Source organism: Callorhinus ursinus, unplaced genomic scaffold (assembly GCF_003265705.2).
Source record: "Callorhinus ursinus isolate GAN/ISIS: 27379988/994484 unplaced genomic scaffold, GSC_fseal_2.0 scaffold15, whole genome shotgun sequence".
NCBI lineage: Eukaryota > Metazoa > Chordata > Mammalia > Carnivora > Otariidae > Callorhinus > Callorhinus ursinus.
In genome coordinates this window covers 40,365,045-40,381,057 of record NW_027397077.1, presented here as the reverse complement: position 1 = coordinate 40,381,057, position 16,013 = coordinate 40,365,045, and the positions used below count along the sequence as shown (strand labels likewise).

Genomic DNA, 16,013 nt, shown 5'->3' with positions numbered 1-16,013 from the left:
TTTTTTGTATTATGAAATAATCATGTTCCTGGTTTTAATTTTTTTAATTCAAATAGTATAAAAAGTATAAAGCAAAAAATAAATGTCTTTCCACATCCTTGCTTGCCCCTATATCCTTGCTTGCCCCCATCCCATTCTTGGGTGATCACCATGGTTCAGAGCTTCCTGTGTATCCTTCCCAGAAATATTCTATGGAAATAAGGCATATACATATATTTTTATAATTATGGTATTATATACAACATTCTACACTGTGCTTTTTCCACTTAATTTTACCTTAGAGATCTCTTCCACATCAACACATTTTCTGCTCACTCCTTTTTAGCAGTTCTTGCAAATACACCATAATTTATCTAATTGGTATCATATTTAAGAACATTTTACATGTGTCTTTTTTTTTTAAATGGTCACAAATGGTGTTGCTCTTGGCATGCTGTTCATAACTAGTGTGGTCATCCCAAATAAAGTTCCAGAAGTGGGATTTGGGGGACAAAGCAAATGTGCTGCCCAAGAACTGAGGGTTACTGCTAAATTGGCTTCCACTGCTGTGTAAAAGCTGGGAGAGTCCAGGCAAATTTGGAGCCTCCCATCTGCCCCCATCAGGAAAAGCCCACCAAGGATGTGTGCAGGTAGTAGGCATCTCAGTGCCAGTGGGTAAGTGGGAGGCATTAGCAGGTCAGAAGGGCAAGTTCTCTTACTGTCCTGGGGCATGGCATGGCCAAGCAGAATTACCATCATCCCCATAAGCCTGTTTCTACCCATCATTCCTGATAGGTCAGGGCACCACTCCCCCCCACCCCCACCTGCCCCCTCTCCATGCAGAAACCTCAATTTCATGTGCCTGGACCAAGAAAGTGTCCCCATGGCCCCTGCTTCCTGCATCCACCTGGCAGCCTGGGTGATCTTACTCCTAGATCCGATCCTGTTATTGCATGGATATGCCTTTTGGAGGCATCCACGGGATGATTCAAACCCTTTAGAAGGACACCCAAGTCCTTCACACTTGGCTCCAGGCTCGCTTGGCTGCCTGCTTTTCCCCAAACACCTCCAACATGCCCCCACTGCAGGGTCACGGCTCCTGCTACTCCTTTGACTCGAGGGCTCATCCCCAATATCCACCAGGCTGCCTCCCTCACTTCCCTCAGCTACCTACTCAAATGCCACCTCCTTAAAGAGGGCTTCCCTGATCGGTGACACTCTCGCTCCCTGCTGGCTTGTTCTTCAGCAGACCGATCCTGACTTAACCTAATACTTTCTGCCGACTTGGCTGTCTGTGACGTCCACTCTACCAGGCAAGTCTTTTGTTTTGTTCCTGCTGTATCCCAGAACCCACAATGATACCTGACATCCAGTAGGTACTCAGTAAAGACCTGTGACTGACTAGATGTTCTGGCCCTGCCTACTTCCTCAGCAAAGTCCCCCACCATTCCGCAGGCTCCACAGGCAGGAGCACTGCAGGTAAAGTCTACAAGCCTCAACATACAGCTTCAGGTCTTTGGGTTCTTGCTTGTGCTATTTTCTCCACCAGGCATGCTCTTCATTCACTCCACTGGCAAACACATAAACTTCTATTCACCCTACAAAACCCCGCTAAGCCTCATCAACTCCATGAAGCCTTCCCCAAAGCCCAGGCATCCAGGCTTCCTCATCTTAGCTCAATGCAACCATCCTACAAATATCTGTTGCTTTAGGGCGCCTGGGTGGCTCAGTTGGTTAAGCGACTCCCTTCAGCTCAGGTCATGATCCTGGAGTCCCGGGATCAAGTCCCACATCGGGCTCCCTGCTCAGCAGGGAGTCTGCTTCTCCCTCTGACCCTCTTCCCTCTCGTGCTCTCTATCTCTCATTCTCTCTCTCAAATAAATAAATAAAATCTTTAAAAAAAATATCTGTTGCTTTATAGTCAAAATCTTTTTATTTTACTATTTTATGTTTACTTTCCAGGTTCCCCCACTAAGCTATGTGCTTCTTCAAGGAAGATAGCACCCCCATGATCTTTCTGGCTACTGATAAGGTGCCCAGCACCCAGTAGGTTCTCAGAAAATGTCAAAAGAACAATCAAGTGAATAAAATGCACTGAGAGTTCTTCAGGTCCACTCTGAGGGGCAAAGAGACCTGGCTAAGGAGGCTTCTCTAAGAATGCTGAAAAGAATCCATGTAGGCTTTCAAAGAGCTGAATGACAGCTTCCTTGTAAAAATGAGCTATCACATATTGAGTACTCACCACATGGAAAGCACATAGGCCTCATTTCACCTAATCTAATGCTCCTGACCACGCTGAGAGTTAGGTCCTATTACCATCCCAATTTCAGAGAAGAAGATGGAGGCTCAGGAAGGTAAGCTGCCCCAGGTCATGTGCTGGGCCAGTGGAGGAAGCGAGGACTTAAACTGGGTTCTAGAACTTTGCTGGCCAAAGTCTACACTGTGTACATGAAGGGGTAATATATTGGGAGAGGGGTACTCCAAACTAGCAGAAGTAGATGGTGCCAACCAACGTTGGGTTCCAACTTAGGGAAAGGGTCTCAGGGGCACTTCTGACACTTCAGTAGGAGACACAAAGGCTGCTTCAAACACACAGGCCAACTCCGCACAAGGATCAGCTATGAATCCACACCTGCAGAGGTAGGGGCGAAATGGGGCACTGAGTCACAGTACCAGGAGTTAACTCGGGCACCCCACTTAAAACCTATGAAAGTTCTTAATGTGTGTTTTCTTCTGTAATCCTCACAGCAATCCAGAGAAGCTGGCAAGGCAGGGAAGAGGGCTAATCCCCACCTCACAAACCATAAAGTCAATCACAAACCTTCTCTTTCTTCATTCAATCTTTTCCAAAGGGCTTAAGCTATACTGGGCTCAATATAGGCAAGGACTCATTCAATCCTCATCTCAGCCTTGCAGGTGGGCATTATCATAATCATTTCCAATTTACAAATGGGGACAATGAACTCCGAACTCTGAGGTGTTAAAATAAAAACCATCTGTCCATTCATTTATTCCCTCCTCCACTCATCCATCTCAACTAATATTAAGCATGTAGAATGTGCTGGCAGAACAAGAGGGAACAAACAAGGGCAATCCTTGCTGGCATGGGGCTTATATTCTCATGGAGGGAGAAAATGCGCAAGTAAACAAAGACATGAAGATTTCAGTAAGTACTATGTAGACAACAGAACAGAGTGATGGGGCTGAGCGCTGATGTAGCTGGGATGGTCAGAAAGGGCATTGCAAATGACATCTGCATTAGGACATAATGAAAAGAAGGAGCCAGACACCTAAGCATCAGGTGAGGAGTCTTCTAAACAAACAGAACAACAAGGCCCGTGACCGAGAGTGGGACAAGTACACACAACGGACAGAAAGAAGGCCGGTGCAGAGGAAGGCAACAGGGAAAGAGTCTGAGAGGGAGGCAGGGCCGGGCCCTGGGCCACAGAAAGAATCAGGGTTTCACTCCAGCTCCTCTGCCTCCCAAAATTTGTGTCCAAAGAAAATCAAGTGGCCACATGATTTAGAAACAAGTAAGTTTTAAAAACTCATCCAGTGAAGATAAACCAGAAAGATAAAACCTCATCCTTCCGAATAAAGATATAGAACTGAAAACACTTAGAGCTTAATTCAGGCCCAGCACACAGTATGTACTCAACAAATGCCGGTTGAATGGACACCGTGCAACAGTGATTTCAATTGTATACACAGCAAACATGGACTTGCTGAAGACCTGTGGACCAATGGGATTCAAGGCCTTAAGTGAAGAAGCCCAAAGGCCATCTGCTGCCATGACGCTGGTTACATACTAGACAATACTCGATCCCACCAGACGACATGGGCTTAACATTTAGAACTGCAAACGTATTTAGATAAATGCTCAGGTGCCAGATGCATAATGAGTTACTAAGAAAACCAGGATGGCCTAATTTTGAAATATGACATCAGAAAGACAAACTGCCCCTGTCCCCTAGACACCCTGCCTGAGCAAGAATCCAAGACTGACCCAGGGCCAGAACTGTTCTCACTGGCTAAGCCAACAATTTATACCCTGAAAAAGGAAATGAACCTTTAAGATGGGGCAGGAGGCAGGTTGGGCCAGGTATCCAAGGTCAAGGTGAACCATTGCCAGTCATGGGCAGGGAAGTAGCACCTTGTAACCGATTTTATGGTAGGACTTGTCTCACCTCTGCTTCTAGAGGGCTAGAACTGCATCTCACATTTCTGCCTCCTCCAAATGTGCAATAGTCCTTCCTATGTTCAGGTACCAGGAGTTCAGACATTTGTGGAATGAGTGAATGGGCAGGCAGCTGAGGAAGTCTATTTGGATCAAGCAGTATGGCCCTGAAGTTAGAGGCAGTCAGGAAAGGCAGCAGGAGCACACCTGGGACCTGAACCGAGGGAAGGCCACACAGGGAAATAGCAAAAAGAATCAAAGAAGAGATGCTTCTGAGGAAACTTGATCCAATACTTGAAGAGCTGTCACACTGGCAAGGAATTAGGCATGCTCTATCCAAAGCCCCAGAAGAAAACTGTCAGCTGAATTTAAGGAAGAACTCTTTCCCAACAAAGTATGTGTCAAACTGTGTTTTGTGGACTGCTAGCATTCAGGGAGTGGGGGTGCAGTGGAAGAAGGAAGGGAAAGATTCCAAATGCTTCCATAGGAAAATATGTCAGGGGATTTGAGTCAAAGATAACAGATGTTCTTGCTAAAGAGCACAGCTTTTGGCCCTTCTCAAATTTATGAGGCCCCAACAGCTTTTCATAGGATGTTACGAACAGCTCACAGAGTCTCTGTTCCAAGCTCATCTCTGGGAAAAGATGAATTAGAGCTGTCTGACAAAAGCATCTTATGAAAAGGTGAGTGTCACACCAGTATTTGAGTACTTTTAGGATGCAGAATTCAACACTGCACACATAACACAGATGCAGTCTAATAGTAAACTAAAACCACTGGTTCATTCTCCCATAGACTTTCATCTGGAATGGCCAAGTGGTAGGCCAAAAGGTCCAGTTACACATAAGGATGCAGATTAGCTCTCTCCTCCCATCACTTGGTGTCCAAATAAGTAGGTGATATGGATATTGCATGAGTTCTTGCCAGAGCCCACTCCGACTTCTCTTGTAGTATCTTCTAGAATATATTGCCTGCCTGCCTTCCTCCTGTTTATCCATTCTGTAAATATTCATTGGGGGGTCTTCCATAGACCAGCAGTAGTAAGTAAAGCCAAACAAGGTGTTGCTTTATGACTACCTTTTGGAGAATACAGACAACAAACAAATACATTGCCCCAAAAATGATTTAATTGAGGTTTTATATATATATATATATATACATATATATATATATATATATATATATACACACATATATTACAAAGGAAATAAATGGTGCAAAACAATGGTAAGTTACACAGAGATCTTGTCAAGTGGGGGTTTCTGTATGGACTCTCTAAGGAAGCACAGAGACCCTGTTTCACAGACCCTCAAATGTGCAGGTAGAAAATCATAGCCCCATGGAGCTGGGAAAGGCCAAACAGGCCCACCCATCACAGTAGCCTCCTCTCTAGCACATGTCTTATGTATGCTATATTTGGGACTATGACTCAGTAGGTTTAGGGAGGACTAGAGAATCTGCACTTCTAACCAGGTGATTCTCATGCTGCTTTAAGTAATACTACTGTATTGTGCATTTTAAAAAACCTAAATAAATGGAGAGCTATACCATGTTCATGGACAGAAAGGCTCAATCTAAAGATGTCAATTTTCTTCAAATTAACCTATAAATTCAATATATTCCAACCAAAATCCCCATGGAGTTGTTTTGTTCTTTATTGTTGTTTAACCTGAAAGCTGAATCTAAAATTCATTTGGAAGGCCATTTTGGAAAAGAACAAAGTGAGGGACCTGTCTTACCAGCTCCAGGCTGACAATAAAAGTATAGGCGTGGTATTAACACATAATTAGCCAAAGAGACCAATGGAACAGAACAGAAGGCCCCAAAACAGACCTGTACTTTTAGGAAAACTATAAATGGAAGACATCATTACAAATCAATAGGGAAAAGATGAATGACTCAGTAAATACTGTGGGAGAAATTGGTAATTTATATTAAAAAACAACAATGCTGAACTCCTACATCACATCATATGCAAAAATAAAATCCCAGGTAGATTATATTCCTAAATATAAAAACATAAAATGTTTAAAACTCTTGGAAGAAAATATAGAAGATTTTTACAACTTTGGGGTAGGGAAATACATCTTAAATAAGATGTCAACTATGCAAACCAAAAAGAAGAGACTGACAAATTTGACTTCAATAAAGTTGAAACTCCTATATGCCATAAGTAAGTAAGGAAAGTCACACAGTAGGAAAAGCTATTTGCAGCATACTTACATCTAGAATGTATCAAGATACTAGTATCTAGAATGTATCAAGAATTCCTATCCATGAGAAAAGACAATCCAAAAAGAAAAAGATATGAGCAGGAAGTTCACAGATGAGGCACCCAAATAGAGGAAAAATCATGAAATGTTTTAATTATTTCACAAGTAATTAGAGGAATGCAAATTTAAAATACTAAGATTCAAAATTTAAAAATCAACAAGACCAAGTGCTGTGTAGAATATGGAACAGTAAACTTCTCATACACTATTGTTTAGAGAGTAAATCAGAATGATCCTTTCAGAAAGCAATTTGACATTATCTGATAAAACCCATGATGCATGCACCCTACTACTAGCAATTCCACTCTTAAGTATACCACATAGAAACCTTAATTCACGCACACAGGGAAGCACAGACAAGACATTTATTTTGTGCTTAATAACAGTGGGAAACAGGAGAAAGTTCAAATCCCCATCAAGAGGAGCCAGCTAAACACAATGTAGTCTTTTTATACACTGAAATACTATATAGCAGGAAAAAATAAATGAACCAAAGCTACATGTATCAGCATGGGAACATCTCAAAACCAATACTGAGCAAAGAAACAAAATTGTAAGAAAATATAAATAATGGATGCCATCAATATAATATTTTTAAACAGGCAAGAAAGATCTAGGTACTATTTGTATACATAATTACATATTAGTATATAATGTGTATATAGATGTGTGAGATACACACACACACACACATATCAAGTGTAAACATGAGACTGCTAAGTCTAAAGACAGCATCATGACCTCTAAAGAGCGAAGGAGATGAATGGTATCTGGGAAGAGAATTAAAATCACTTATAAAACCACTGCCCCTCTACACTACTTATAATCAGCATTAGGGATTAGGGTAGGGGATGTTTTTGAATAAAGCCATAGTTTTTTTCAGATTGAAAAGCCTCAGAAAGCATTTAGCCCAACCTCTGACTCAGAGAGGAAGCATCTCCTCAGTACCTTGAACAAGGGATCCGGCTACCTCTATTCAGAAGATCCTGTGTCAGGGCCACTGTGTTCTGTTACGCAGGTTGGTAAGGCACAATTCTGGAGCACACATTTCACAATATAAATGATGCCCCCAGGGTTGTGCAGTGAATGGCTTCTATAACCATATGTAGCAGCCGGTAACTGCTAGGTCATAGACCCCTCTGGAATACTAACAAAGAATGCCCACCTCTGAGAAAATGCCCATCCGCACAATTACTGCCTGTAATGTGGGTGGATTCAGACACCTCCCCAACAACGATTAGCCGTCCTCCGCTAGCTGAACACTTTCAGAGATGAGTGATCACAACCTTCGGAAGTACTTGCAGACAATGCTGTGAAACTAAGCTCTTACTTTAAGCACATTTGAAACTGGCCTCTTTATAACCTCTCTCCATTAACGTTGATCTGCTTCGTTTGGGCATGACACCTCAGCTACTGAAAGAAAACGAATTTCCATTCCCTTGCCCCACCCAGACTTCTGCTTTCCAGGCTAAATATAGTTTTGACTTAGCTTATCACTAACATGCTGTCTCCTCTTTTGTTAAAAATGCCTTTTTTTAACTACCATTTTTACCAAGCACTTCTTACCCTAATAAGCAACCAGGCATGCTGACATGTCATCAAACAACAAAAAATCATTTCTCTCATCTGCTCCTTTGGGAAACCTCTAAAATCTCCAAAGCCATCAAATGCCCACAGAAGCTAGGTAGTGCAAAGTCGAAGAAAGAAGAGGTCAGGCTTTTCCCAGGGTGGGAGCAATGTTAACTGAGCAGAACCAGGACAGAGGCCTCACAGGCCAAGGGACACAAGTCATTTTCCACTTACTCCCAAAACTCCATGACGGGAGAGGTGGCATTCTGCAGGGACACATGACTGTGGTTGCTCATGTTCAGTTTCTGGAACTCCACACAATTCTCTACAGTGGAAACAAGACAAGAAATAGAAGATTAACCTCTGCAAGGGCTGGACCTTGGGAAACATTCAGATTTGATGATGCAACCAGGTGGTTTTACCTAGCCGCTCCAAGCAAACATGCCTCAGAGAACACTGGGGAAGGAAATCAATAGCTTAACAGTTTAAGAGAGAGGTCTGGTCTGATTAGAACAGGAGGAAAAGTTTGGGGGGCAGGGCACGTTCTCTCATTCCCACCCCATAGGCCCTATTAAACTCCTTCCTCCTACCTTGCTCCCTAATTTCCTTTCCTCTTTTCTATTTCCCTACTGAAGGCCTGTCCATGGCATTTCTGTCCTGCCCAGTGGCCCCAGCAGGAATGGAGGGACTAAAGTGGGTCAGCCATGGTGTCCCTCTGACCGTAATGCATTTGAGCTCAGTTTTCCTTCACTAAAATTGCAGCTGCCTCAAAAATACGTGATAACTAGATGAAATGTCATGAGCCTGTATGTGTAAAGGATTTCGGCTTTCTTCACCATTCCCTCAATTGATCAGTCAATCCAAGAAAAGATTTGTTCAATGTCTCTTCATTTCATGAAACTTGATGACCAAGGGGGATTTGAATTTCAAGTAAAAACATCCAGCTGTTTAACCTTAATGGTCCAGATCAACCCCCTCCTCCAGAAAGATTTCCTCAATTTCCCTCCCCCTGAATTCTAAGAAAATTAGGATTTAAAGGCCCTCCAAGGAACCACCTTCTCCAACTCCCTTTATTTTGAAGAGGAGAATCTTAAGGTTCATTAATAGTCAAGGGACCCACATCTATACCCTCTCCCTCCTCTACAAAATCACCAGCCAACTAGGGACAGAACGGGGAGTCAACTCAAGCCAGGGCTCCATCTGCTTTGTTACAGTCATCACCCAGCTCGGTTCCCCACCAGGGGACCCATACCTCTTTACAGCACCCCTGGTTACAGAGGCACCTCAGCCACCGCCAGACTGTGAACTCCCCAAGGGCAGCTGCAACATTCACTGTGGAGGCCCTGCACCCAGCAGTGGGGTCAGCATAGAGCCAGCAGCGTTCCACCTCACACGGGCACTGCTCTCTCCTCACACGTGTACATACCTTCCAACCACATCTGTAAACTCTGGAGCAGGAAGCACCTCCTACACCTGATGTTTGACACATCACAAAAGTTCACACACTATTAGAGAAAGGGGGCTGCAAACCAGGGGAAGAAAGGTTCTCAGTCTGCTGGGGAAATGTCCTCCGATCATCAGCCTCCTTCCTGCTCCCCTTGGCAAGTACTAACCATCTTCTGAAAGGAGGGAGGTCTGTGGGGTCCACAAAGTCCTTAAAAGGAGTCTGAAAACCTGAGATTATAGGTGCCCTTGCGCCTTTTTCCAGGGAGAGGAGCCCTTAATTTTGATCAGTCTCTAAAATAAGGTTTCTCATTTTTTTTTTTCTGGAGTGAAAAAACTTCTCAGACATCCAACATTGACAAGGTATTTTTATTAAAATGACATTTAATTATGTACACATAAATGAGTGATTATAGTATTATAGTATTCATACAACTATAAAACCAGAATTAAGTTTATACATTAAATATCAACTACAGAAGACAATTCAAATTGATAGCATAAAATGGATATGTAAGATAATGCCATTTTGTGAAGTTAAATGGATTTCCCAACAGAAAAATGGAATCAATAGGGAGGAGGCAGGGTCTATTGAGTTCAGCTTGCCTATTCTTCCACTGGCTACCAGAGATTCAATTCTACCATTTTTTCCTGGTCACACTTTCACAATATCTTCATTCTTACAGTTTGCTACATTCTTAACTGGACTTCACTTAGTACCAAAGCACCATTTATAAATTAAATCTCTCTGCTCTTCTCCATTGGCCATTGTCATCCTATTTATCAAGAACACATCTTAAGTTGCAAACATGCACAGTCAGGCACTGAATCTCCTGACTGTCCTCAGTTATAAGATGGTTGTGCACAGAATCCACAACATGTGCATATTTTTAGAGTGTCCTCAAAATAAACACACACAATTAAATTATCATGGAGGACTCACAGGCCTCCAAGAGTATACCCTTGAATTTTAATTTGATAAACATCTCTATGAAGTCCCTGGCCAAAGAAAGGTTAAGAACTAGGTCCCTCAAGAGAGACAGTGAGACAGCCACAAAATGCAATGGGTGGGAACAAGATAAAATCATGCAGGACTAGAAGCTACTTCACAGCACTTTATAGGCCTAATTGCTACTGTTCCTTCTGCTGGTAACCAATGTTCTACCCAGCCTTACTATGTCTCAGCCTTCAGGATGAAAGGTCACTTCCAGGGACAACCTAACCACAGGTTATAACACAGATGGTGAACAGCTTAAAGCACGTGTGCCAACTCCAGTCAAAAGGCAGTGGCTGCCTGGAACATTGTTGAGAAGGTTCTGAGGCCAAGACTAGACTCATAAAGGAAGGAGTTCTACAGTCAATTAGTGATGTCTGCTCTGAGCATGGCCATCACAGATAGGGATTGAACATGTTATTTGCCTTCCCTGGATTATAAGACTCAATCTTGATAGGATGAACAAATTAAAAAGCAAACAGCACATTAGAATCCAAAGTGATCTAAAAAGTTATCCACTCAAGGGAGTGGGAGAGTGGTAAATTCAAATATCTACCTGGGTTAGACAGGTAAAGTAAATAAGTAATGTGGGCTGGGTAGAGACTGTGGCCAACTTGAGGACAGAGGCCTTATCCAAAGACAACTGCTGGGCACCTGGGTGGCTCAGTTGGTTAAGCGACTGCCTTCGGCTCAGGTCGTGATCCTGGAGTCCCGGGATCGAGTCCCACATCGGGCTCCCTGCTGAGCAGGGAGTCTGCTTCTCCCTCTGATCCTCCCCCCTCTCATGCTCTATCTCATTCTCTCTCTCAAATATATAAATATTAAAAAAAAAACAAAAAACAAAGACAACTGCTTATTAGCCCGAGCATTGCTGCCAAGCAAGAATGTGGGAATGTGGGTCTGCTCTTGCCAGATTGCTCTTTTAATTTTTCAAGAGAAGCTGGACTGGATTTTCATGTGAGGTCTTCTGGTTTTTAAATTTTGGCAACCAAATACATTTTTGAAATTCACTGGTCACTGATCTAAAACCTAGTTTGTCTGTAGGCCCCTGGTATGCAACCCTTGATCTAGCCTAACCCCTTCATTTTACAGAGGAAAATCTGATACCCAGAGAGGCAGGGCTGGAAGTGGAGCCTGAACCCCTCATACCTGCCTGCAAAGGGCTCAGTCTCTATATTTGGCCAAGTGAGGAAAACACATCACCATTCTTCCACCCATGCCAATTCCTGGGCCAGGGCTCAGCTCAGGCTCAGGGCTGCAACCCACAGAATGCAACCAGACCCAGTGCAGAACTGACCTCCAATTTCAGTGGAATCTAGACTCAGGTCAAGAGGCCAAAGGCCAGGATTGATCTCCAGGATAAAGGCATACCCCCAATACCAGGCCCCCCAGCAGGACCAGCAGAGAGACCCTCCCTGGGGGCCATACCTGTGTTCCACTCATGCCCACAGGTGGCCCAGGGGAGCTCAGTAGTGAAGCAGTTGCTCAGGTAGAAAATGGCCCACGCCAGGATGATGATGTAGTACACGTTTAGATGGGCCTCGATCACCTGTGTTGCATAGCCAATGCCTGAAAGAACAAAGGGAATGATTTGCGTCTCTCTCCACCTCGTTAGAACAGTGTCAGCTACTTTTCACAGCCTGACATCACCCAGGCATCATTTCATTTTCTAACTCAATGCTTACCTTCAAATAAAGGGCAAACTTTCCTCCAACATGTAATGCCACCTTCACTAGTGAATTGTCCCAGAGCTGTTTCCAAGAAAAAAACAGGAATTCCACAGCAAATAAAAAACACCACGTAGGGAATCAGGAACGCCCCTACAAGGATGCAAAGTAAGGGAACGAGGTTAAAATTGCCTCTACTATTTCAAGTTTGACACAAGAAATCTTTAATAAGCACCAACTATGTGTGAGACATGCTCTGTGAGCTTAAGTCAAGTCCACACCTTGAGGACCACAGTCAGAAAACATGGCCCTGGCTCTGTGCTGTCTGTACATCTACCTCCCATCTCCCAGCCTCAACTTCTTCATCTGTAAAATGGGGCTTTAAAACCCAGTATCTGTACCACTCTTCTCACAGAAATGTACATCTAAACTGATAATGTAAAAGTGTGTTCTTTCCTTGATTCTACAATTTATATGTTTCACCCTCCAGCATAGGTTAAATCCATTCCCTTTCTGAACATTTACATTGTCCTTTTGTATTCTAAAGTAACCTCAACAGGCTAGGTGAGGGGGACCCCTTCTTCTTATTTACTTTGGAAGTAATCTATAAAAAAATGTTTTCATTAAGAGAAGCATTCTCCAGGAGATGTGCAATAAGCAGTATCAGTCCCCAGCACATGAGGGTCAGGTATGGGGCTGAGTTATAAGGGGTTTGCAGCAAGAATCTATCTATTCAGAAAGGCTGACTTTGAATCAGTCTGAGAAAAGACCACCATAAGCTTTAGTGCTCCTATCTTGATACACACAATACCCTTGCCTGGGCCTTTCTGTGAAACAAATTAAATAACTGAGGTGAACATGAGCTATTATAACCAGAAAGGGATTTTTTCCAAATCCCTCGTTCTCTCTCACCCACCTAATAACAAAGCCTGAAAACACATGCTATTCCCCACCATCTGATCTCACAAATGAAGCTTTAACTGAAATTGCTTATTGCTAAATGAAGTCGCTCTAACCTTAGAATAACAACAATTTTGATCAATCCTGATAGTAGGACCACATCTACCAGATTTTGAAAGGGTATTAGCTTTTTTGGGCAAGATACTTTTTTTTTTAAGTTTCACATTGGGAAAGAAATACGTTAAACTATTGTTGGGATCTATGAATAGAACTGTGTAGGTATTTTTTAAAAGGCAAGCAGTTGATAGATACTCCAACTATCAGAAGGAAAAACTGTGTAAAAAGGGACAAGAGGGTCTGTTTGCTGAATATAAATCTAAGTGTTTACGACAAGCTGCAGTAGGTTCCCTAATACATTGTAGTTTACCTGTGAACCCTTTAGAACCTAACGGATGGCACTTTCTGAAAGGCTTTTAGTCCATGTATTCACAAAGCTAGCAATCCTTAAGATAACTAGCTCAATTAAATCAGGATATCTGTGTACCCAGTAGAGACTCTTGGCAAGTTACAGAGAAAAAAAAAAAAAGACTAATTTTTAAACTTTACTCACTACAACTTTTTTTTTTTTTAATCTGTGCAGAATTTCTAATCAACCCAACTTACTCTGTTTTCTCCTTTTAGGCACGCATTTGGTTTTGGCCTAACAATTTCCTATACTAAAAAAAGATGTTAAAACAGTTTTTGCCTGGGACTACCCTAAAGTGTTTCCACAGGTTTCTAAGAAGATATGGCAGCTAATAAAGGCTGACTCTGCAAAGAGGCAGAACTCACAGCTGAGGCCACAGGGCACGTTCCGGGTCTCCAAGGCCACTCCCACTCTCCCTTGTGCCAAGCCACCAACACCGGTGGCCACTTCATTACCAGTGCAGAGCAGGCTTGGAGCAGCCTGTGCCTTCAGGATGAATGTCTCCAAAGAAAGGGCCCGGGCCAAGCAGTACCCTTCTCGTTCTCCCTGCAACTGCTCTCACAGGAAGTCCTGCTCCATGCAACCTAACAGTGTGGTCCCTGCCAGCCAACTTCTGAGCCACCTTCACTGGGATCTGGGGATCTGCTGGAGGAGCAGGGGCACAGCAAAGAGAGAAAGGAATACACAGACACAGGCTTTTCCTTAGAGAAACTGTGCCACCCAAGAAGGTATCACAAGGTACCTTGCCATGCGTCCTGCTAATATGACAGGTGGAGGCTCCTAGAGTCCTTGAGCTGAAAGATTTGAGGATTCACTGCAGCATCTCCACCAAACTAACTTGGACATGTCACTAGGAACGATTGTCTCATCACCTTCCTTTCCCTGTCCCCTGCTCCACAACCTCTAAGCATCTCCTAAACATCAAATCAGTATTGTTGCTATTTGTCGTGGGTGACTCTTGAGACCAGTGAAAGAAACTGCTTGGTGCCAATGTTTCCACCAGATGGGCCAGAAAGGGGGCCTAGTGAAGGCCTTAAGGGCCAATGAAAGACTGGGCAGGAAATCAGACATTAATGCCCCCCCTAAAAGTTTTCCCTGTTGTCAGTCCAATCCCAGTTTAAAAGAAGGTCTTGGTGGCAGAATCCCATCTTTACCTCTTATGGGGTTATTTCTTTGACCCTTTGTATCCTCATCTGCAAAATGGGTATACCAAGGCCCGCAAAGATGACTTTAAGGATGAAATGAGATGATGTAGGTAAAGCTTGTTACGGAGTCTGGCATTTCAGTAAAGCTCAAAACCTGAGCCTACTCAGATCATGATCAGAGTCCCTTTTCTTCATGCTGGTTTCCAGTTAGGAAAGCTGAGGATCAAAGGATTTGTCTCTTGCCCCTAACGGTAATGCAGGTACGAAAAGCAAGGGCTGCTAGCCTAGGCCTCCACCTCACGCTGCCAGAGAACACACCTGGCTGTCAAGTCCCCGCGTGCTAGCAGGCGGCACATTCAGGTGCGAAGAGGCGCGTGCATATGCGCCCTGGGATAGGCGAGCCTCGCCGAGTGTGGGTAAAGCTCCAGCGCCAGGTGGCCCACTGCGGGCATTCTCCCCCCCACTCCGCCCCGCCCGAGGGTCCCGCTACACGCAGGCGCGGGAGGGGTCGCGCGCTAACCCCCTTGCTCCCCGCCCCCACCGGGCCGCTTTACCCTCCCCGTTTTCCCTCACGTCGCGCGTGCAGCCTCACCTCCTCCGTTCTTGTAGCACAGGTAAGGGAAGCGCCACACGTTGCCCAGCCCGATGATCTCCCCAGCCACGCTCAGCACGAACTCCACCTTGTTGTTCCAGTGGCCGCGTTCGTGGACCGCCTTGTCGCGCTTGTCGCGCGGATCGCGCGCGGCCGCCGCGCCCCCGCCGCCACCGCCTCCCGGCGCCTCAGACTCCCGCGCCTCCTCGGCAGCCTTCCCATTGCCCAGAGGCAGCGCCTTCTCCGCCGTCATGGCCGCGCTGGCTGCCTCGTGCGCCGGGCCCGGCTCTGCGTCGCCGCCCCGGGCGGGCTGGCTTTTCAGGAGGCGCGAGCGGGCGGGAGGGGGAGGCAGGGGGTGGAGCTGAGGGGCCGGGCCGGGCCAGCGCGGGGACGGGGACGCCGCGCGGCGGCCCGGCCCTCAGGGCGCCCACGCCGCCTCAGCCCGGCAGGGCCCCGAAACCCGCGAGCACCTTGCGCGCGCCGAGCACCTTGCGCGCGCCGAGCACCTTGCGCGCGCCGAGCACCTTGCGCGCGCCGAGCACCTTGCGCGCGCCGAGCACCTTGCGCGTCTTTCCTTCCTGTTCTCCTACCCACTGGCCTCAGGTCAAGAGTGGAAGCGCCCATTCTGGCCTAAGTTGGGCTCCTGACACCAGTCCCTCAAGTTCCACCACGCTCTGTAACCTCCAAAAGCTTGGGCCTAGATTGCCCATCTCTAATAAGAGAAGTGGGCTCTAGACCAGGCTTGTCCCAACTTTAAGGTACATACCAAGCACCTGCAGATCCTGATCTTGTGGGTCTGGCTGGACTG

The 16,013-nt window shown here is 45.1% G+C and overlaps 1 protein-coding gene across 3 annotated transcripts in view; it reads right to left on the bottom strand.

Annotated features, from left to right (window-relative positions):
- SLC6A11 (solute carrier family 6 member 11) overlaps positions 1-15,500 on the bottom strand; it is a 134,935-nt gene extending 119,435 nt beyond the window's left edge. For all 3 annotated transcript variants that reach the window (XM_073901646.1, XM_025885250.2, XM_073901647.1), the window contains exons 1-4: positions 15,206-15,500; positions 12,121-12,255; positions 11,864-12,004; positions 8,233-8,323 (exon numbers count right to left, since the gene is read on the bottom strand). In XM_073901646.1, the coding sequence (XP_073757747.1) occupies positions 8,233-8,323; positions 11,864-12,004; positions 12,121-12,255; positions 15,206-15,458 (620 nt within the window). In that variant the 5' untranslated portion in view covers positions 15,459-15,500. The remainder of the gene's footprint in view (positions 1-8,232; positions 8,324-11,863; positions 12,005-12,120; positions 12,256-15,205) is intronic.
- Between the last annotated feature and the right edge of the window lie 513 nt (positions 15,501-16,013).